We start from the raw sequence: 23,493 nt of genomic DNA on the forward strand, positions 1-23,493 counted from the left end.
CCAGCCTCCCCCTCACCAGGATCCCGCTGCCACTGGCGGTGCCACCCAGCTTCCCCCCCTCCCTTACCCACTGCACTTTTGCAGCCACTGCCCCTGCTCCTGGCTCTGGCTGAGACGACTGCGGGGGCCACAGAACCTGCCCCCCTGCCTCTGGCTTCTCTGCTCCAGCTCATCCTACACGCCCGGCGGGTTCTTCTTCCTAAAGCACCTGCCTAACTGTGTCGCGCCCTTCCTCGCCCCCTCCACACCCGGCCCAGCACAGAGGGTGGTTTGTTGGGTGAGATGGCAGGAGAGCTGCTGCTGCAGAACTGCAGTTGCCCAGAGCCTTTTCCTGGACAATTATTTCCAGCAGTTTCCGCTCCTCCAGAGCTTTTAATGTCTCTCCAGCATTCTGAAAGGCGAGGCTGGGGCAGGGGCAGGGGCGGGAGCCTCTCTCTTGCACATTCCGGACCTGCCTTTCTGCCTTTGGTCGAATGCCCATTTCTCTCACAGCTGCCGAGGAAGGGAAGGAGTCAGGGGCTGCATTCCTGGCGGGGAGGGGGGGCCGGGCTGCCAAGAGCTCAGCAGGATTCCAATCTGCATCCAGGCCCTCACACCTGTGAGGCTTGGCGCCAGCGGCCCAGGACAGTGCTCACGCTCCAGCCAAGAAGAGAGGCACACGCCTGCTCTGCAGAAGGCACCACGGGGGCCACCCTACCTCCAGAAGGCAGCGGCAGTGGCCTGGGGGCAAGTGTCCACTCCACTCTTGACTCTGAGAAAGCCCTGCCTTGCAGGCCCCGGCAAACCAGAGCCACAGCGACCGGAGGCTCTGGAGGCAGGCCTCCCTGCGCTGGAGTTCTCAGAAATAAGTTTAGGAGAAGCACAGCGAGATAACACTGCGCCCTGGGCCCTGCGCCCAGCGTAGGCTCCACGAGAACAGGGACTTTGTGTTGTTCACAATCCCTAGAGCACAGAACAGGGCCAGCACGCAGCAGGCGCCTGCAAATACCCACCCAGCGAATGAATGCACTGTACTTGCTCCCTGACTAGCACCTTGTGACTTTAAGGCCAGTGGTTCTTGGCAAAGCGGGACAATCTGTTCCGTTTTCTTTCGTTTATTCGCCACACAGGCTTGCATTCCTGTCCTCATTCATTTCACTGGTAACTACTTCCTGAGCCCAGGAGAAACGAACAGGAATAAGATGTGGTCCCTTCCCTCAAGGCGCTCTTGGAGATGAAATTGGTCAGACGTTCGCAAGGGTCTCCGTGCAAGTCCCACCTGAGGCCAAAGCCAGTCCCCCCACTCCACACCACCCCTTAGCCAGTGGCTGAATCCAGATTTCCCAGATCTGGCTAACTTTAGAGACGCGGTCCCTGGGAAGTCCCTGGGCTCTGACGCGGGACCCAGCGCTTCTGTAGGCCAGCCCCGCGTCCTGGGAATTAATTCGCTCATTCACTGTGTTTACTGAACGCCTACTATGTGCCAGGTACTACCCTAAGCACTGAGGCCCCTCCTCACCACCAGATTTCCGTCACCAGTGTCGCCTCCCTTGAGCTGTTCTGTATTACAGGCGTCAAGAGCTTGTCTGGGTCCCTATCAACCTCCCCCATGTGACGGGGGCACCTGGAGGGCAGAGACCACGGTGTGGCCTTCCTTGGCCCGTTCCAGTCCTGCTGCGATGCTCCTGAAAACTGGGACGAGCTCTGTGTCGAGGGTCACGGAGGGAGGGGGTGGGTGAGAGGACGCGCTGCCGGGATGGAGCGCACCCCTGGTCACCACCAAGCCCAGGTCTCCCCGCCCGCCTGCAGCGCGGCAGGTGAGCACCATGGCTGGGTGTGTGCACCCGCTGGGGCCCAAGAACAGGAAAGTCATCCGGTGACTAATGCAAAACCTATTTACTCTTGATTAGCTCCTTCCTGTCTGGTAGGTAAGTCATTCTGGTAAATGACAGAGCAGTCAGGGAACAGTCCACGACCAAGCCAGCTATTTGCCAGGCGGGAGGATTGAAGAACAGGTTTCAGAACATTTCAAGACGAGGCCCAGGAGCCCTAGGTTAGAAGCTGGCAGAGCTGCTCTGCAGCGCACTGCTGTGTGACCTTGGCCAGCACACGTCCCTCTCTGGGCCTCCAGCAGGAAGAGGATGCTGTGCTGACAGAACTGCTCCTCATGGGCAGTTCTTCCTGACCTTCCCCAGCTAGGGAGAGCTGTGACCACCAAGCCGGGCTGAAGCTAAGGTGACCTGGGGGGAGGGTGGGCCAGGAGGAGCAGGGTCCTGCAGAGGCGGAGGCAGCAGGGCCAGGGCCAGCCGAGGGGCTCTGGCGCAGGGTGGTTTCAACACAGAGCTGCAGAGAGCAGCCCAGGGGAGCAGAGGGACATTCTGGGAGCAGAGTCCAAGGACCTGTGGAGCTGGGCCAGGAAGGCCCAGACTCGGGAGGCCCAGTGGGAAAGGACCTTTGCTTTCCGGCTACCAGAAGGACGGAGACGAGAAGCGGATGTGGCTCACCTGATAGCGCGTCCGCCTACCACATGGGAGGTCCAGGGTTCAAACCCCGGGCCTCCTCGACCCGTGTGGAGCTGGCCCATGCGCAGTGCTGATGCGCGCAAGGAGTGCCCTGCCACGCAGGGGTGTCCCCCGCGTAGGGGAGCCCCAAGTGCAAGGAGTGCGCCCCGTAAGGAGAGCCGCCCTGTGCGAAAAAAGTGCAGCCTGCCCAGGAATGGTGCCGCACACATGGAGAGCTGACACAGCAAGATGATGCAACAAAAAGAAACACAGATTCCCGGTGCCGCTGACAAGAATGCGGGCGGACACACAAGAACACACAGCGATTGGACAGAGAGAGCAGACAACTGGCGGGTGGGGGGAGAGAAATAAATAAAAAATAAACCTTGAGAAAAAAAGGAGGACGGAGAGCAGCTCTGCCTTAACGAGGACAGTGACCATGACAGGAAGGCAGGTGTGCCAGCAGGACGGCCGGAGACGGCCTCCTGAACCCAGGCAAGCCTTTGGGAAGCACTAGTTGCTGGAATGAGAGAAGAGCAGCTCCAGGAAGGAACGCAGGAACCCGGCTATCCAGGAGGCGCAGAGCTGAGGCTTCCAGCCCCATCCATCCGGAGAGCAGCAGGAAAGCCTCTGGGAGGGTGGAGTGCCAGCCACCACGTCCTCACAACCCAGCCTCATCTTACCTGACAAGACCCAGGCTGGTATCATGTGGAGGTGATCCACTACCTCTTTGGAACCTCATGACACCCAGTGAAGGAGGCTGAATCTGATTTTTCAGAGGTGGAAATGAGGCCCAGAGAGGGGAAGCAGCCTGTCCCAGGTCACACAGCAGGTCAGAGGCAGAGTCAGGGCAAACGTCCAGGTTTCCTGCTTCCCTACCTGGACCTCTTTCTACTGAAAGAGAGGCCACATTTGGAACACAGAGATTTTATCATGATACATAGCGTGACTCCCTCAGAAAGCACGTTACCACTCGAGGAAGCCATACCAGAGGATGAGAAGACACAGAAGGATGTCCACTCCTGCTTTTAAACTTGGCATCAGGCTTCATCCGGACTCGACCAATGAGTACACGGAATTAAAAAGGGCAGAAGGCAAAGTTGTAAAGCAAGGGAAATGGCTTTGTCAGGGCTCTGGGGCTCTGGGTGAGAGGTTTTTTAAAATTTCCCCTTATTATGCTATAAAGTTGATTTAGTAATAAAAACATGCCTAGGACTTTTTAATGTGTAATTGCTTATATATTAAAAATTATGTGAAAATGACTTTAATTAATGCCTAAGTGATTCATCTCGTGAGATGACACTCTGAAAATTTTTATAAAAGATGTGATGTGGGGAAAGTCACACCTAAACAGGGGGCCTAAGTGACTGTAAATTTCCCAGTTATTTTCCGCAGACCCTCCCTCTGGGAGTCCTGGCTTCCTGAGCATGGAGCGGCAAGAGAAGGCTACAGAGTGGCACTGCTCGATCCTGGTTTTGCCTCTCCAAGACTCGGGGTCTTGACCATAAAAGGGGGGTGGTGAAGGCACCTGCACCTCGCAGGCTTGTTGGGGGAATTAAACGACAGAACCCATGGAAAGGGACTGGGAGCAGGGTGTGGCACACAGGGGAGCCCTCGGCACCAGCTCGGCTCCCACCTCAGCCCCCACCTCAGGCCCCATCTCGTGCCTCTGAGAAGCCCGGGGCTGCAGGGCTAGGGAGGGAGCGCAGTGCAGGAATGTTCTGCATCCTCAGACTAAGCCGGCTTCCTGGTTGGAGTTCCCATTTCACCTTACATGCCCTTGCCCCAGGCGTCTTGGCTGCCGTCAGTATTCTGCCAAAAGCCTCCTCACCCACCACTCCTCTCCCTGACTTCGCTCAAGCTCTTGCCTCAGCCAGGAATGCCAGACCCAGCTCTCATCAGTCCTGGCCCTGGCCCCTGCCCCACGGACCTGGGTGGCCCAAACTGAAAGCCACTGTCCCTCCTCTGGACCGCTGGTGTCTCCCCAGCCCTCCCCGGAGCCCTGCCCACTGCCGCCCTGCCCCATGCCTGTCGCTCCGGCACAAGCTGACCGTGTGCATCACACACTGCTTCTGTGTCCTGCTGGTTTTGCAAGGGTGCCACCCACCTCCAGGTGGACTGGGGTCTCTACAGGGACTGGCCAGAGGATTCAGCAATGTCCAGCACCACGTGAGGCACCCAACAGGCCCCCCATGCCCCCAGTAACAACAACCTCACCCGCCTGTACAAGGCTCATTCTGCCACAGGAGACTCGCATCACTGCCATGTGCCTACACGGGTGCTGCGGCCCTGAAAGGCTTCAGCACCTGGCCACTGGGGGGCCACACCTCCCTGACCCTGAGTCCAGTGCCCCTTCCTGCCATTCCAGCTGGTCCCCACGCTGCGGGCCCCTCGGCCTGGGGCTCACAGTGTGGGGAAGCGGGGTCAGAATGGGCTGCAGAGCAAGGCATGGGAGGGAGGCAGCCTGACTCGACTGGCCCAGCGCCTGGGGGTATCCAAACACACCGATCCCGGGGCAGGAAGGAAACCCAGAGATACCCTGGTCCTTTCTCAACTGTTTACAGATGGGGAAACTGAGGCCTGTTTAGTGGCAGGGCATGGAAATAGACTATGAGAGGAGGGCCAAGGAAGTTGAGGAGGACCCTAACTGGATCCCCTCCTGGTCAGTCGGTTTCAAGTACTCCCTTTGTGGGTTGGTCCTGGAGGACTGACAATCCCTGTACTGAAAGGCAGGTCACACAGCATCCTGGCATCTCTGAGCTCAGGGACGATGCAGACCTCAGGCCACTTGAGCCAGCCCCACCCATCTGAGGTCATTTCTCAAGGCTGGTTGGCTATTCTCTGCTTGGATACCTCGAGTGAAGGGCAGCTCACTGCCTAGGGAGGCAGTTTCACATTTAATCAATGGGCTTGAAAAACAATAATGTAAACTCAAAAGGAGTATGTTTTTGAGCTTCAGCTTTGCCTTTTATAACACAGGGTGCTTGGGGTGGGTCACTAGTTTTTCCAACTGAGCTCCACAGAGCCCTAGGGTTTTAAAGATGCACTTGCAGAGCTGCTGCTCGGGTGAGAGAGGTGGCGAGGGAGGAAAATGAGGCCCAGGCAATTCACAGGCATATGGGATTTAAAGTTCTGTGAAGAGCTGAGCCTCCATCTTGGAGCCAGAACATAATTCCTGCAGGTGACACAAGGGGGCTTCTACGAGAGGGTAAGTTGAGGCAGACAGAGGAAAGGTGGTGAGAGGAGCCCATGGGGAAAACTGCACATTTCCCTACAGTCCTCCATCCAAGCTTCAGCCCATGGGGCGGGGCTGAGTTCTCCCTTCACAAAAGCTCCCCACGTGGAGCTGAGGGAGCAGAGGACAGAACCTCGTCAATCACTGCCCACGTAGGCTGTGCTGGGCAATTTGAAAATGACAGCAAGTGAGTGCAGTAGGGGCAGTAGGGGCAATAGGCCCCTCTGGGGCCTAGTCCTTGGTGGTTAAAACCGGGCCTCAGAAGTCAGTCTCACAACTGACTACTTACCCTCTCTGTGCCTCTGATTCCTTAGGGGTAAAATGGGACACCTACACTTCAAGGATGATTGTGAGAATTCAGGCCCAGTGCTGCAGACCTGGCAGCTGCCACCACTGTTGATGACGTCACTGCTGTTACTGACCCCACCCTTCCGAAGCTGGGTCAAGAGTCCCTCAGCTGAAAAGGCCACCCTAAGGTCACTGCTCCATGGGGGCACGGAGGCCCCTGGGTCATGCAGGTGGCCCGTGGCCATCCCACATCTACTCGACTCCAGCCTGGCTCCTTCGGCCCAACTACGTCATCCCGGGCACAGAAAGGCACACCCTTCTCGCCAGCATTCCGCTTTACATACCAAAGACACCTGCCCTGTCATTAGAAGTTATGGCCACACATTCACATAAAATGTTATATCATCGTCACTCTAAGGGGTCACGCGTAACTGCTGCTCCGCTGCCTCACCCAAGCCCCAACCTCTCTTCCCCCACATTCCAACTCTCCTCTGGAGAGCTTCAGCCAGCTCAGAGAGCTGCTTCCTACAAGCCGACAGAGTCGTGGCTCACCCCAGCACCCCAGTCCCCCGCCACCTACCGCCTTGGTGACGTCACACACAGAAAATCCTGAGTCAAAGAACCTTACAGCCAGAAAATGGCCCGTTTAATCACTTTTATCCTTAAAAACAAAAAACCGGGGTCAATGTGGGCATGGTCCCAAGCTAAGAAGAAAACGGAGCAGCAAGTACACGGGTGCTTCTTTGGAGAGGACTTCCCAGGCGCCGGGTGAAATCAGCTCCCCTGCCTCGGGCCAGGCCCTGGGGCGCCCAGGGCCAGTCTGCCCAGCTTCTCCACGCTGAGGCCCAGGTGGCGCCCAGCGGGACTCTGCTCCCTCCCAGGAGCGGCAGACCCTCCCCAAGTCTGGGCTCCCGGCAGGTGCCCCTCCTCACCCCCTTCCCCAGTTCCTGATGCCAACGGGGCCCAGCGTCCTCAGCCTGGCCCCCTACAGCAGCACCTCGCCTGGGCCTCAGCCAAGTCTCAGCAGGAGCTCGAGTCCCTGCTTCCACGTTCTCAGCTCCGAGCTGCTCGCTTCTGCCTGTGACCCCGGGGAAGTGACCTGTCCCCTCCGTTTCCCTCACCTTTGCAGGAGACTGTGAGGTCTAAGGAGCAGGTGTGTCCAAGAGCCCAGCACCGGGCCTGAGCCCAGAGACCCTTGAACCACAAACACTGCACTCCCTTCAATGTCCCCCCCAGGACTTCCTGCTCAGCACAGGCCATACCTGGCATTCTGCCACCAACTCACTGTGTGTCCCTGGGCAAGTCCCTCTCCCTCCCTAGCTTCAGTCTTCCCACCGATAAAATGAGGCTGCTTTGTTCGGAGGACCTCCAAGTTTCCTTGCTGTCTGTCCTGACATCGTGATGTCCCCAGGAGTCGTTGCTCCTGTAACGACCGCTTCTTCAAGTCTGACTGACACTCAAGGAATGAACAACTGCTGGCACTGAGGCCAGAGCGGCCCGGGGCTAGCGCAGCCCCCAGGGCTCTGTAGAACCAGCACGTCACTGACCCCAGGTGGAGGCGAGGGGCTGCAGTGGCAGGAGTGGGAGCCACCGCAGGGCCTGGGGATGGCCTGGGGACCATCCCCGGTAGACCCTCTGCCAGGATGGGAACGGAGCAGACACGCTTCCCTGAGTCGCTGGAGGAGAGCGGCTCCTTGCACGGGGACGCAGCCCCAAATCCAGGCTCAGCTCGCTGGCCCTCGCTGCCCAGAGGTTGCTTTGCTGGGGTGCCTAGGAAGAGGGAGGTGAGCATGAGGGACCGCCCCCCAGAAATCTGGCCTAAGCCCCTCTGCTCAAACTGCTCCCTGCCTCGGATTTTGACAGGTGGCCACATGCTGAGGCCATGCTGGTGGCCACAACGTCGCCTTCCATGAGGAAGACGAGGTCCTGGAGACAGGCTGGACTCGCACCCAGACCCTTCAATAACGTGTCCTCGGCGGACTCCACAGCCCGAGAGCTAACGTCAGCCACGGGCGCAGCACACACGAGGCGCTCAGCACATGGCGCTCCTTTCCCTTCCTTCTCCCTCTAACTCAAGAAAAATCAAGAGAAAGTGTTTGAAGACCTGAACACCAAAAAACAAAACTACAACAAGGAGACCACAGAAACAGGCGTCCTCCAAACCCTGAGAGCTTCGGGGCACCAGTCCAACAGGCCTCAAGATCCCGGGCGGCTCAAACCAGCTCCTGGCCACCTTCCCGCACTCTGCAGCAGGCCATGCCTCCGCTCGTGCCCCTGCCCCATGAGGGTCGGAGGGTGCCACCAACACGGCCGCTCCTCTGTCCCTGAAGTTTCCTCCAGAGCCAGGAGAGCCCAGGATGGTGGCAGGGGGTAGGGGTGTGTGTGGGCGGGCTGTCCAAGGCAGCTGCTGCCTGGTAACCACCCACTGCTTAGAGATGCTCCAAGTCTGGTAACCACCCACTGCTTAGAGATGCTCCAAGCATGATCCTGCATATGGCAGGCCCCAGGGAGCTGCACTCTTCTGGGCTCCACACAACTGCTACGGCAGGGTTTTGTCACATAGGGCCAACAGGAAAATGCCTCCAAATTTCCCATAAACCTGTCCTGTGGACCATGCTTCTTCCAGACCAGACCCAAACAAAGATTTCTGGGTACTTGGCCAAGAGTAATTTTGTACCCGCTACTGATCTAGGCAATGAAATCAAGATTATCCAGCCTACTTCTCTTTTTGCCCTGGCTGCTAGGAAGCTCCAAGTTTGTCTTAAATGTTATACACTTCTTCAGTTAGAAAATTCCTGATAGAATTTCCCTCGTCATCTCACCATTTACTTCCTGGCCCCTATACTTTATTCACTGCATTTGGTACATCTGGTCTTTCACTACAACTTGTCAATTTTTTCCTGATGTAAACAAAACATAGAAAGCAGTAAATAAATTGTGGTGAGGACTGAAAGCCCCCAGACTGGCTGGGGATCACCTCCCTGTCAAGCAGCAGGTCCCTGCACAGACCCAGTGGCTCCACTCACCTGTCATGATCCTCTGGGCCTCGTAGGGCTCCATGTAGCCGGCGCTCTCCCCCTTCCCCGCTTTGCTCTTGAGGTCGTTCTTGGCATCAAAGGGATCCGAGTAGTCATCGGCTATGGTCACCTGCAGGGAGGAAGACATGGGGGTTGTCAGCACCAGTGCCTTTTCACTTCCGTGCACAGCTTTGAGCCAGCAAACAGAGTGCAGAGGGGAGCCAAGCCTGGGCTGGGCGAGTGGGAGGGGAGGTGAAGGCAGGATCCAGACCCGGTGCCTGCCCTCGGGGAGCTCCACGGCTGGTTGGGAGGCGGCAAGTGGGACCCAGGTGGGCAGTGCCCGGCCGGGAGGGAGGGACGGTGAAGTGGGAGGTGGGAAGGGCATTCGCACAGGAGACAACGCCGTGCACAGAGGCACAGGGGCAAGAACCGTGAGAGTGTTTTCAGGGAACATGGATTGCTCAGTGAAATGGAATGGGAACGGGGGAAAGTTGGAAATGATCGCAGAAAGCCTAGAAATGCTGACGTGCTCTCATGGTGCTGGCCGAGGCACAGAAGAGCTTGTCTAGAGATAATTATGGTCAGAGCTCCACTTTCCCCTGATCTGGAACACAACCATGCCTCGAGTAATCAGACAACAATTTGGTGAGATCAACGCATTCTAATGAGGGCTGTGGCCCCAGTCAGGCCCCGGAAAATTACAAAGCAGCTCAGCGTGGATGAACAGACAGCCAGAGCCAGAAAGGCCTTGCAGGTAATAAACCTGAAGACCCTTCTCTAAGAGATGGGGAAACTGAGTCCAGGAGGGGCAGAGCCTCGACCCAGACCCACGGCCAGATCCTCTGCCTCCCAGGGCCCCAGTGGCCTGTATCCCAGAACCCAGGCCCCCTGGAGAAAAGCTTCACCACAAACAACGAGTCAGTCACCTGGGGGTAGGCTGAGGGGGTGGTTCCCAAGAGAAGGAGAGAATCTGGGATTCTAAGACTTTAGGAACAAAGTTCTACACTTTTTCCTGGAAAAGGGTAAAAATTCTCAGTTGGAGGCTGAGTAAACATGGCAGCTTTTCCTGCCATTTCTTACTTCCTAACCGTCTATTAGGGGCCCACCGACAAGGGGAGAGGGGCAAGGACGTGAACCACCAAACCCATTGCCCCACAGTGCCCCCTGGCTCGGCCAGGACTTGCTGCGTGATACCCCCCAGGTTCTCCACCCTCTCTGGTCACACATCTTGCCAATCTAAGTCCTCAGTCTCCCATCCAGGGCTACCCAGCTCCTCTCTCGAGGGGGGCTGGGTTAGCATTTCTCTCAATCCTTAGGGTTACAGGTATTGTTATTTAAATTGTGGGTTTAATTAGAAGCCACAGGAGCCTCCTTTCTCTCCCAGTTCCTGGAATGTAAGGCATTTTAGGGGCCTATCAACCCAGGGGAAGGGAAAAATCCCCCTTTGTCCGCTTGGTAAATGGCAAGCCTGTGGCAGCAGCTCTGGCGGAGGGAGCAGGTGACCTTGGCGACAGCCCACCTCCAGCTGCCGGGAACGTGATGCCCGTGGGGGAACAGTGGGCAGTGGCCCTGCCACCGGCGCGTGGCTGGGGGCCGACGCGAAGCAAAGCACAGTGGTCGCTGTGCCCCCAGCAAGAGGAGGCTTATCACCGAGAGACCCGCGTCTGAGCGCCCCCCATCTGAGCGGCTGCGGCCCCTGCTGCCACTACTTCACGGGCTGCTGGGTCCCAGCGGGGGCTGCTTCCAGTTGCTGACATCGTAATCGTGGCCTTTCTTGAGATTCACTGAGCTCGAATGACACCAGGCAGGGGAAAGAAGGGGGTGGAGGGCAGCTAGGCTTGGCAATGTCTTTCATTTGATATTTCTACTCCACCATTTGCAGAACACATTAGGGAGAAAATTATACACGTGAACCACTGTCAAGCGGAACAGCTCAGGCGCTGATCTGGTATAAAGTCTAGGGTTTTGTGTCTCAGAGTTCAAGGGACTGGAGAAGTCCAAAGAGAGAAAACGAGGCCCCTGCCAAGGGATGACATTGAATCTCACGCCTCTCATCCCAGCCTTCCTTTCTGTCTCTTTTCAACATGAACGTTCTCTTTTATTCTGCAAGGAGGAAGGGGAGCACATTTTCCCAAGAAAACAAAATCATTTTCAGGGATTAGCTGGGGCATGGGGAGAGTGGGGGAGGAGGGCTGGGGTACAGTCTGCTGTAATCTAGAAATCCACATTCCCGCCCTCTCTGAAGTGCTCTGTAATTTGCAAACGTGAGGCTTGCAGGATATAAACCAAACCTTTGTTCACCCTGGGACAGGAGCCCTGGGAGGCCAGCGATTCAGCAGGCGCTATCTCTATTTTCTAATTAAAATGAGATCTGAGCTCAGGCTGTCACAGGGCCCCCAGCTGCCTGCCCCGCTTACTTCCGTTTCACTAAGAATTTACAAGTCCTAAAAATCAGGAAAAGCCCCCGGTCTCTGCTGACATATGGTTCCAGTTATACCTGCTGACAGCTGAAAATCCTTCCGTTTAAAAAAAAAAAAAGTTTAGAATTCCGTTAGGTTAAGAAGCAAATTGGAAGGATCCTAAAATGTATATTTAATCAATTTGCTTTCAGACTTCAAAGTGAAGTTGGTGGAGAGGGGGGACTTTGAGGTTTGAGCAATGTGACACTCAGCAAACACTACACTGAACTGTCTGACCTTTTGCAAAATCGTGTCCTAGTTTTTGGAGTAAAAATTTAACCAGGCGCTAGGAGAGTTGAGCAGGCAGCCGACCAGAGTGCTGGGCAAAGTGCCACAGGCCCCAGCCACAGGGACGGGGCAGTGTGACCGCCGTCCAAGCGGTAAGACAAGATGGCCGGGACGGCGGGTCTGCGTGAGGAGGGCTGCTGTCCTGAGAAAGGCACTGCGCTTCCCCAGATGAGCGCCCGGATTCCTGCTGCGAGTGCTTTTGCTTTGCTTTAAAAGGTCCCAGTGAGGGGACAAGCCCCTTACATTGAATGGAACCATTCAACCAGAAGGAGTCAGCAGGACTTCTCTGCCAGCCAGACCACCTGGGCACGCAAGAAGCTTTCCTTCGATTCTGCTCGAAGTAAATCCGAGCCCTTGGCACGGCCTGTTCACCGTCATGCAGGGCACGGACAGAGCTGAGATGCGAAGCCTGGCTGCTGCTCCCCGCTCCACGAAGGAGCCCAGCAGCAGCAGAGGTGGGCTCTGCGAGCACGGCTGCTTATCCGGGGGGCCACGTCTCCTTCCGCTTCTATGGCCTCCCCCGACAGGCGTGCCCATCCCATTCCTGGAAAAGGGGCAGGGTTGTAGCTAACCCCAAGGCGAGGCCTTCCCTTGCTCTTAAAGCAAACGAGGTCAGCCAATTAGCCCTCACGGACTTCCACAGGCTCATAAAGCAACAGAGCTGGAGTCCTGGAGAGCCCGCTCCATCCCCTTGTTCAGTGCCCGGCCCACTGTGGCCCGGAGGGTTCGGCCCGCAAACCAGCAGCAGGGCCTCGGGGCCAGCCCTCACTGCCCCTCTGACCCGAGACTTGGCCCAGAAGTCTCTTTTCTGTCATGCACACAGAAGACCTCGGCCCCGGCATTTCTGTCCTAGGGATTTAGCTTTGTGACCGGAAGTGGCCAAAGAGCTCATCCCCAAAGAGAAGCAGCAGAGGGGTGGCGGGAGCTGTCATTCAGCTCCACGTCATATTATATACTTTGTTAGCTTCAGTTGCTGAGGCCAGAGGAGCTGCTCCTCTCTGTGGAGAAGTGAGTCCTTCCCACATGCTCTTGGTGGAAATGTAAATTGGAAGAGTCCTTTGAAAGGATAATTTTTGGCAGAATTATTAAAATCCAAAAACGCAGTTTTTGACACAGCAATTTCACTTCTCAGTATTTACCCCCAAATGTGCACAAGGAGACATGGGCAAGAATGCTCAATGAAGTCAGAAAGAATGAAAAACTGCAAGCAACCACTGTATCCACCAATTGGGGAACTGCTAAATAAACCATGTTAGTTTCTTACTATGGAATATTATGCAGCAGGTTTTTTTAAAAAAGCAGTTCATCTATATGAACTAACGTACTTCTCCATGACATAATTTTGTGTGGAAAAAAAGCAAGCTGTAGGATGATAAACACAATGTGCTGACCATTTATGAAAAACAAAACAGAAACCTTCTATCTCTAGGTACAAGTAAAGGAAAAGGTCTGGAAAGCTATACACCCCAAACTGACATCTCCTCTGGGGAAAAGAAAGGGCCTGGGGATGGGATGATTAGGGCAAGTCAATGGAGTCTTGTCATAACGGTCACACATCTTTCAAACAAGAACCTATTCTTAAATCTTGTCTCACATTTAAAACTGAACTTCTTTTAAAAGCACTCCTCTTGCACAGGCTATTTTTGGTGTAGTAGACAGGCTGTGGGCCAAACTTGCCTAAAGATAAGAATGACCTGGAATGCTTGTTAATAAAACAGATTCCTAGCCCCAATAATCTGTATATTTAATAAGCAAGCCAGGTGATTCTTATCAGGAAACGTTGGGAACCTTATGCTTAGAGACATCTCTCCTCCCCCAGAAAGACTAAAGGCAAGCCTCCAGATAGTACACTGGAATTTCTCTTTTCCTATAAGTTTCTCAGCCCGGTTCATGAAAGTGAAGCAAGAAGCTTATGTTAAATGTGCCTCTCTTGCTTTCTTCCCTGGGGGTCAACTGGATGACCCAAAATGCCTAGGTCCGTCTCCAGAACCTAAGATGTGCAAACAGTGGCACCCTCTGCAATCCTGAGGGCTGGCCTGGATTGAGCACTGTGGCCTGCAGGGCGGGGAGAGGGCCCTGCTGGCAAGACCCCTGCCCTTACCAAGAGGGAAGTCCAGCTGGTCCCAGCCATGAGGACAGGCTCTCTGTTCTAAAGCACAGACATTTCAAGGCCAAGTCAACCTGGCTCTGAGTAAATTTGCTCCAGGAAGCCCACCTGACTCCAGAGGAGATGTTGGGACTGCTGAGAGGAGCCAGCCCTGCTGGGAGGGGCAAAGGAGGGACGAGAGAGGCAGAGCAGCGGCAGTGCCATTTTCTAGGGGTGGGTAATCCACACCAGCCCCACCGCCCCGCGGGGCCCTCCTGGGGGCCACCAGCCACCTCTGCACGCCCTCCTGCCTGTGGGACCCAGCAGCACTGGGGCAGCCCTGGCTCAGCCCTGGGCTCAGTGGTCAAGGCAGGTTCTCTGTTCTCTGTCCTGCTCTTCCCTCCCCTGGCACCCCGTAAGGTCCCAGATCCTTTCCAGGCCCATGGCTTCTTTCTGCTCCACTCTAAAGCAAGCTGCATGTGAACACAATCTGGGAATGTTCTAAATGGCCCCAGACAGGCCATTTCCTCATTGATTCACCATCAAGACAGTATATTAAGAGCAGTTTTCTTAACAGTTCTGGAGTCAGGGATCTCTTTGGGAATCTGATAACTGATGAGAGGTGTGCCCCCTCCATCACATTTATACACACCTCTGGAGTGCTGGGCATACACTTCAGGAAGGTCATGAACCCCAGGCTGAGACCAAGGCTCCCTGGCATTAGAGCCGCTGTAAAGAACAGTGAAGACTAGCAATCCATCCCCTCTGCCTTCTGATCCAAGCAGCAGGTGTGCGACTCCATCCTAAATCAACACACTATGCACTCGACTAAAATACCAGGTGGCATTTGGTCTGCCATTCAGCTGTGCAGGTGGCACGGCCCAGAGCTCTTTGTCTTGGCTCGCCAGCTTGCAGGGCTCCCTGAAGGCAAGACAGAGGCTCAGTGCCTCTGTGTCCCATTGGTGGGCTGAGGCCTTTCTGCTGTTTCTGTCAAGAGTGTGGAGCCCTGGTCCTCCCGTGGGTCTCACTGTGACAAAGGCCCTCAGGCCTGAAGTCTAAGAATGGAACTGCTCCCATGTCACAAAGGAACAAGGACTGAGGGGTCTGGGGGGGGGGGGGGGGGTTCAAATTTCCAGTGGGTTCCCCGGGGGCCAGGCAAGGAGCTGATATTCTGAGTAGACCCCCAAAGCTATTCAGAGGCCAGGATAGTGATTCACAGAGGGCATTAGCCAACCAACAAGGGGACATGCCACCAGGGAAAGGGGCGAGCTCCTGCCCCTAAGTGGGTCTTCTGCTCTGGCTGCAAGGCAGGCTACCTGGGCACGTCCTGTGTGTGCTCGGTGTTCTTTCTCTCAGTGCAGAACGCACCTGGCATGCATAAAAGCAGGTGGCATTTACGAAGCCCCAAGACTGACCAGTATCGGCTAGGATGCAGCAGGTGCCTGTGGCTGTGCAAATCCACAGAAAGGCGGAGGCACCACAGAAAGGACACGGCCTGGCTGAGAAACTCTAGACAAGCAGGGCCCTGGAGCTGGCTCCGCCACACCCGCACTGGGTAACACCAGGCAACCTGCTTTATCTCTTTGAGCTTCAGCAACTCCTCCGTGAACTGGGGAGGCATCTTTTTCCTTCTCAGCTTCACATGTGTTGTGAGGAGCAAATAACAAAGGGATCTGGGGAAGTGTCAGTCATTTATAATGAAAAACAATGCTCTTGTGACAAAGCAGGTGGCACTTCTTGGTTGCCTAGGACCGAGTTAAGTGCTGTGAGGAGCAGAAGCTGCTTAGCAGGGCCTCTGTCCACAAGAAGCTGAAAGTCTAGTTGGACAAAGAAAAAGACATGAGAAGAAAGCCGTGTAAGGTCCCTGTGACTATACGGAGAAAATCGGTCGCAAGTAGGCATGACATCGGTTGTCCTATTTCTCAACCACGAAAAGAAAAAGGTTTGAGGGCCTTCTTTTTTCCCCTTTTACGCTTTGCATAAAAGCACCTCCTAGTCAGGGCACCTAGCCAGGGACAGAACCTACCTCCCAGGACCCTCAAGACCAGTCCACCTGTGAGGCCGGGGGACGGCAGCGCCCTCCAAGGTCTGGCGCTCCACAGTGGTCACAGAACCAGGCCCTGGCCTTCCGCCACAGGGCTGGGAAGATGCCTGGACACACAGGCATACAGCCCCTGCTCTCCTCTCCTGGTTCTCGGCTTTGACGATCACAGGCAAACTCTCCTTACAGGCTCACCAATAAATCACTTCTGACACGGTAAGGAAATTAATTGGGAAAGATTAATTAGCTGCACTCACGCACTCAGCCACGACTCCTGGAAATCAGAGGGTGGGGAGGGCACTTTTCCCCACTGACTTCACTGCTTGCCTTTCTTTCTTAGGAAGTCTAACTCGGCCCATGCAGAGTCACTGCCAAGTTCTATGCTCCCTCCTCCAAGCAACAATCAAGGCCCCCGCCAACGCCAACGGCCCACACCCCTGCAGTGGTGGGGAGGTCACTGTTTGCAATTCAGGCATTCGGGACAGTGTCGGGTTCCTCCCAGCAGCCACCGACCACATCCTTACACTCCAGAATCTCAATGACCTCATGTGATCTCTCTTAAATGCTCCTCCACAGACCAGCTGCAGGTACCTGCTCCACAGGAGGGAGAAGAGGGGTGTTTAAAGCGGTCTTTCCAGTCCCGCCCCTCCCACGGCCACAGCTGCTTGCTTAGACACCTACAGGCTCCAACTTGTTAGGAAAAACGCATTCCAAATTATAGCCTCTGTCAGCGCCTCTCGCCTCTCGGGCCTCTTGGGCCCAGCTTGCTCGTTCCCTCTCCCCCAGTTTAACCCCTCAGAGAAGGTTGCGGGGAAGGGCCCGAGGCTGCTGGAACAGAGCCCAGCCAGCCCCTATTTACTCCAGAATCTCTGGAGCAGTGGGAGGGTCTATTTTGAACTCAGAAGTAGCTCAATCCTAGAAGTTCGTAACTATTTTCAGCAAGAGCCTAGGGACGGAGAATTCAGCAGATCCCTCATGAGGACAGAAAACAAAGTTTGCCGAGTCAGGACATGGAAGGTCAGACTGAAAGGGCCCCGTGGGAGACAGTCTAATCCAGTGGGTTCAAACTCTTTTGTTTCTGAGATTTGTGCAAATGAAACCTTGCATGGAACCCCAACAGACACCATTAAAAAGAAAGCGGCATCCCTCCTGGGTGCCACAACCACAGTCTGAAAACTCTGACTCAACCAGGGAGTTCCGATGAACTTAGAAAGGTCAATGCCAGGAACAGGTAATCAAACCCATGCTTCCTCACTCGCAGGTCCACATTGTTTCTGTAATACCTGTGTAGCTTACCCACTTTTCTCTTTTAAAGCCAGCCCTAAGTTTTCTGGGCATTTCCACTGAAATCGATCCCCACCCCCTCTCGCTACCACCAGAAAATCCTCCTAGCTCCTCTTGCAAAGACCACCACTCATCCCCGCAGACAGCTCCCTGTGGGGGGTGGAACCCCGACCAGGCTCAGCCTACTTGGGGTCACCAGCAGCCCAGCCCTCCTGCAGATCCCACCAGCCTGTGCCCACCTTCCCAGACAGCTCTTTCTCCCAAACTTCCCGGCTCAAGGGGAACCAATGTTCCTCTTTGGGTTTGGGGCCATTGCTTAGAAAACTTTTTCAGACTAGCCCTGGGCCAGGAAGCTTAAGGGACCACGGTTTTCTTTGAATTCCTCCTGCAGGGATAGGAGCTGGAAGGGGAGGCACACGTGCCAGTCCAGGGCAAGGACTCAGGTGCCAGAAGGCTCCATGAGCGTTCCCCTTCCGGTATCTCAGTTTTCACATCAATAAAATGACAACTGGGCGTGGGATAAATGAGTTAGTGTATGTAAATGTGCTTGGAAGCGGCCTGGCACATAAACACCAGGTGTCAGCCTCACCAATGCAACACCTGGAGGAGGAAACTGAGTCAGGGGAGGGGAAGGGTCTTGCCAAGGTCACCTGGACATTCAGTAACAGATCCAGGCCTAGAATTAGGTCTCCAGACCCCCACCACGCCCGCGAGGCGCCACTTCAGGCTGCCAAGCAGAACACTCCTTACAGGGTGGCGAAAACAGACTCCCACCAAATCCCAGCCACGAGGGAACCTACAGCATCTGTCGATCTCCGTATTTATAGCCCGCCTGCTTCTAAAATGGGTTTCAGACAGCTAAACTTGAGTCACTTTTCCTTTCCTGATAGGCATGGCCCGTCTCCCCCACCCCCCTTTTCCAAGAAAGGACCAGGAATGCCGTGAGGCTTTCTCATGGTAACTTAAGGCTCTTGACAGTCGGAAAAACTTCTGCAGCGTGCTCACAGGAAAAGTATGCAGAGCAAAACGGCAGCGTCTAGAAGTCCAAGGCTTTTCCTGTGGAATACAGTACCTTTAAAAACCAGGCCTCTGCCCCATCCAGGACGCCCAGGAAGCCGGAGCTGGGAGCTGCAGCCTCTCACCTCGAGGGGGGCCAGTGGGGCCAGGCATGCTTTCTGGGTCACAGCCAGGAGCAAGGACTCGGGCCTGGTGAGCACACGGCGTGGGGGCCCTGCCAAGTGAAGGGCCGCTTCCCTCAGAATGGGGCCCCCTTGAGAGGATTCCTGCCCATTTCCAATTCGGGAGCCCCGGCAGGCCACGGCAGAGCACCCATACCACACGGGCAGCTTTTGACGTCCTCCCCACGGCCGCTTTCTTTTAATGAAGACTCCTAGCAGCATTGGCCGCAACAGTCGCCACCCTCTTTGAGGGTACCCAATTATATCTAAGTTAACAGTAAAGTGCTCAATAAACACCGACACCTACTCGCTTTTTAAAACAATGCTGTCTACCCGGCTCCTCCAGCAACCCGGCCTCGCATAATTCTTTCTCTTGTGCAGTCATCCAGTCTAAGAGACCGTCCCCAAATCCCAGAGCACTTTCTCGCTCGTGTTCTCGGCTCTTTTTAAGGTGTAGGAGAAGGTCTTACGGACAGAGCTTTGTAATTTCACACGAGCAATTGAGTCCACTGCTGGGCTGATCACATTACCTTGTGCCCAAAACGTGCTCTGCGCTGGGGTGACGGAGGAGAGCGAGGGCCGGTCTGACCCCTTACTAAGTCCACACTGTACTGTGTGTTATTATTATTATTGTTTTTCAAAGACTTATTTATCTATTTATTTCTCTCCCCTTCCCCGCCCCAGTTGTCTATTCTCTGTGTCCATTCACTGTGTGTTCTTCTGTGTCTGCATGTATTCTCATCAGCAGCACCTGGAATCTGTGTCTCTTTTTTGTTGTGCCATCTTGCTGCATCAGCTCTCCGTGTGTGCGGCACCATTCCTGGACAGGCTGAACTTTCTTTCGCGCTGGGCGGCTCTCCTTACATGGCACACTCCTTGCACGTGGGGCTCCCCTACGCGGGGGACACTCATGCGTGGCACAGCACTCCTTGCGCACATTTAGCACTGCGCGTGGCCCACAGGTCAAAGAGGCCCTGGGTTTGAACCGTGGACCTCCCATGTGGTAGATGGACGTCCTAACCACTGGGCCAAGTCTGCTTCCCTGTGCTGTGTATTATTAATAAATATATCACACCCACACCAACACGTCCACACAAGAATAATGCTTATTGAATTTCAGTTCAAGCTTATGGACCCCTTGTTAAGAACCCCTGCTCTAGAAGGTCCATGTTGTAGGGTAAACAGACCTGGAGGGGAAGGGGCGGCTAAGTGGCAGGAAGGCATGTGCCAGGGCCCAGCAGAGGGACAAAGGCACACGCAGGCCTTCAAGCACAGCTCCCTGTAGGTCTGTCTGCATCTGCCCCAGCGGGGAGGGCAGAGTTCTGGAGCTCGCTTAGCTTCACATCCCAGCAGAGCACCTGTGTGCAGCAGGGTGCCAGCAAGGTGTGCCGGGACACATGGGGTGTGACAGCGTTCAGCTCTCCTTGGAGTCTCATTAGCTGTGGGGCTCTAGGCACAACTCTTACCTTCTCCTTCACTTTCCTCTCAGGGTTACGGAGGAGACCAAGCCAGTGAATTGGGGGTAAATGTAACATCTGGCACTTTGAGTTGGCACGGATGAGGGCACAGGCATGGGAAAATATAAGAAAGACGCTGCTTTCATCCCCAAGATGCCACAGGCCATGCCTTTGTGTGGGTTCCCCCAGAAGCAGGGACTCACCTACAAGTGGTCTATTTGGAGAGGACCCTTGTGGGGTGGGGTGGGGAAATGTGCCAGGGAAGGGAAGGCAGCCAGGGGAGCTGGGCTATGAAGCCAGCATTTAAGGTGGGCAACTGGAGCTTACTGCAGCTGAGAAACTGGGAAATGGCTGCAGACCCACTCCCAGAATGACCTTACCAAGGGCGAGCAGCTGGGGATCATATAGCCTGCCACATGTGTACTTTCCCACCCACAGGCCCTGGACAAGTCCCGTGGGCATGGAGATGCGATGGAAGGTGGCTGGAGGACACCCAAGTGGCAAGACAGGAGCACCTCGGGTGGGCCCTGGCAGCCTGCTGTCTAGGCCTGAAGCAGCCGTGGGGAGAGACCGGTGAGCAGAGGTCCTGTCTGGTCCTGAGGCCACAGGAGGGCCAGGTAGTTGGCGCGAGTACCTGTCCTGCTCAGCCCAGCCCTGGCCACATCACGGCCTTGCTGGGAGTTTCTGAAATGGGAATGGCAATCTTCTTGCCAATGCTCTCTCCCAGGATCGTGAGCAGATAACGGTTTTGCAAATACAAAAGAGACTGCAGAGCATCAGAGTAAGGCCAGCCCCAGAAGCCGCCCTCCCTAGCAGAGGCAGCTCCTAGGCCGAGCACCTTCACAGAATGCGGGGAGTACAGACAGTGCCTTAGAGAGGGGCTTGGGGGTATCAAAAGGCCCAGCCCAACGTTTCTCATTTCTCAGGTTAAATACTACAGGTTCTCTCCCTACTCTTCCTTTAAAATGCAAGGACCAGCAGGAGTTTCACACTTATGGTCCCCAGGGCTTCCTGGGCCACAGCTCACGTGGTCGTGTTGGGTTCCTTGCTTGGTCTAATGCTCGATTATTCCTGTCCTGAAATTCTCAATACTTTTTGAAAAAGGAGCCCCACGTTTTTATTTTGCACTGCATTTTGCATATTATGTAGCTGGTTCTGAGTCCCCCACGTCCAGGAGTTTCCATGGAAGCTTGAGGTTCCAACTCTGATCTCCTCCCTCTCTCCAGCTGTGCACTATTAGCTAAGTAACACACCCTCTCAGGGCTTCAGCTTCCCCATCTGCAGAGTGGGAAGGGTAGAGTGGGTTAACAGGGCCAGAATTCTAGATTTCACAGCCCACTGTAATTGCAAAAAAAGGGAAAGAGAAAGACAGGATTGCTAACACTCAAAGAAATCCAAAAACCATCTGTTCTCACTAACATTTTATAAAGGAAAGAACAATAACAAATGGTAAAAAAAGAAACTGAGAAGACAGAATAGTCCTTTAAAGCAAATAAATTTAGCTTTGTGAAAAGACACACCCACATTCATATTCTGAAGTTCACTGGCAACCAGCATGCCTTTCAGGGATGTGCTGGACCTCATGGGCACTGGGACCTCCCAGTATTATTTTACAAACCCGCCTTTGGGTTTCTGTGGTCTGGCTAGCACCTCCGGCATAAGGTTTGGCTCTTCCTGCCCCTCTAGGTATCTCCACTGGGAGCCAGAATCTAGGCCCTACCAAACCAAAGATCTTTGACACATCTTTGCCCCAACCCAGCTCCTGATCATAGCCAGCTTCGTGCATCAACCCCAAACAGCCCCTATTTATTAAAGCACGTTGTATGATCTCCTTCCAAATGGAAGGCTATAAATCACCTGCCACCAGAAACGTTCTACCCTTAAAGGGAGGCAAAGGTATCTGGAACGAAATCGTTGAGCAGACTTTGATCCACTGTTGCTAAGTTAATCAAATGAGGAGGAAGGCCCGGCCCCTCCCTGATAACATAGCTCCTACCCACTACCCAGCTTTCTCCGGTCCTGCACATCACTGTGAGGTCCTGACTCCTCCTGGAGCCCAGAGGACCACAGGCCAGGGTCTCGGAGGCCACGCCGGGGGGAAGCCCCTGCTGCGTGCTTTTACACACCGTCTTATTTAATCTTCCTCATTACTTCAAGTTCAGATGACAAAACCAAAGTTCAGAGAAGCTCAGTCATTTCCCCAGTGCTTCTGAGGGGATAGATGGTAGAGGCTCAAACCCCGCCTCATCCCAAAGCCCAGGCTCCTTCCATGCTGCCGACAGCGTGCGGCGTGTGTTTCTGATATCCAGGGTTCCTTCCCGACAGGGGAGAGGGAATCTCTAGAGCGAGGTTTGAAAGGAAGATGAAAGGAAGCATTGCCAATTTGGCTCACGATGTGCCAACCCCAGACAAGGGCCACCCCTGACACTCCCTCAGTCAGATGCTGGAAGTCTCCCTTTCTTTCCACTGCAGCCAGGTAACTGGAACTCACCTGCTACCTGCCCGGGCCACACCTGGGAAGCAGCCACTTCCGCTTGCAGCCTACACAGCTTCCAGCTCTCAGGATGGCCTCTCTCTTCCTGCCTGGGGGGTTCCCCACCGTCTTCCCACTCCCCCTCCCCACCACCAAAAATCGGGCAGTAGGACTCATTCTTAAACTGGTGGGAGTTAACACCAGTGTTGTTTAGAAAACGTCACAGCAGCCCACGAGGCAGTGGAGAGGCCCTGGGGCCACCTTCCCCACATGCCCACACCTCTGCAGGTGGAGGCATGCGCTCAGCACAGCGGGGGAATGCAAGCTAGAAGCATCAGCCCTGCTTCCCGGAGAAGGTGGGTGACACCTGGGTTAATAACTGTCCCGGGCCCGGCATAAAGTAAGCACTTAGAACAGGCTGGCTGTGGTTATTTTCAAAGATGACTGTCAAGTAAATCTAATTTTTCTCACTGTAAAATGGGAGGGCGTTTTCTGGTAGAGCGGGATCATTTCTCATCTTAAGGTGAGCCCAGTTGGAGCTGCAAAAACCAAGCGTCACACGAGCAGTGCGAGGGCTGAAGGGCCTCCAGGAGGAAACTCCGGGGTTGCACTGGGCCCCTCACAACTTGGGATGGTGCTGGAACAAGAGAGGGGGTCCAGGAAGAACTCCAAGCAGTGCTCTTAAAGATAAAACTGAGCACCCCATTTTTCATGGGTCACCATCATGCCCATTTCTGGGGGATATCACAGGGGGCCTGGGCCACCTGGCTGGGGGTGGACTTGCTGACCACTGTGGTCCTTCCAGCACACAGGTTAAACCAGCTGACTAGACACTTTGGAAGGGCTTGGACCGGGTCCCACCTGAGCAGTCTGGTTACACCTGCTGTCCCTGCCACATTTTTGCCAGGCCCAATCTTGACCCGTGGGCAACAGGATTAAACAAATGGTCCCAAGCAACCAACTCACCCTGGCTCCCCTAACTGGAGCTGCCATGGCCCCAGCCCTCCGCCTGTTGGACTGGCTCAGGCGAGCTGCACAGCCCCTGCCACCTCTGCCCACAACCCTGGCCAACAAGCAAGCATGGTGAGTAAGGCAGGAAGGGCCCTCCAAGACTGCCCACAGCCTTTTCCACCCATGAAAAAGCTGCTGTGAGACACTGATGCCCACCCCAGAACCACCTCCTGGATTTAAGAAGGGGAGAGGTGGC

At 55.0% G+C, this 23,493-nt stretch overlaps 1 protein-coding gene and 1 long non-coding RNA gene across 2 annotated transcripts in view; one reads left to right on the forward strand and one right to left on the reverse strand.

Moving 5' to 3' along the window:
• Nucleotides 1-23,493, reverse strand: part of SHB (SH2 domain containing adaptor protein B) — a 124,299-nt gene that overhangs the window by 74,076 nt on the left and 26,730 nt on the right. Inside the window, 1 exon segment of the mRNA XM_058302099.2 lies at nucleotides 9,030-9,150. Within this exon segment, the coding sequence (XP_058158082.1) occupies nucleotides 9,030-9,150 (121 nt within the window).
• LOC131279482 (uncharacterized) lies at nucleotides 15,972-18,664 on the forward strand. The gene is made up of 3 exons (XR_009186855.1): nucleotides 15,972-16,110; nucleotides 16,235-16,481; nucleotides 18,069-18,664. It is a non-coding gene; the product is annotated as an uncharacterized lncRNA (long non-coding RNA).

The sequence above is a fragment of the Dasypus novemcinctus genome, chromosome 8 (assembly GCF_030445035.2).
Source record: "Dasypus novemcinctus isolate mDasNov1 chromosome 8, mDasNov1.1.hap2, whole genome shotgun sequence".
NCBI lineage: Eukaryota > Metazoa > Chordata > Mammalia > Cingulata > Dasypodidae > Dasypus > Dasypus novemcinctus.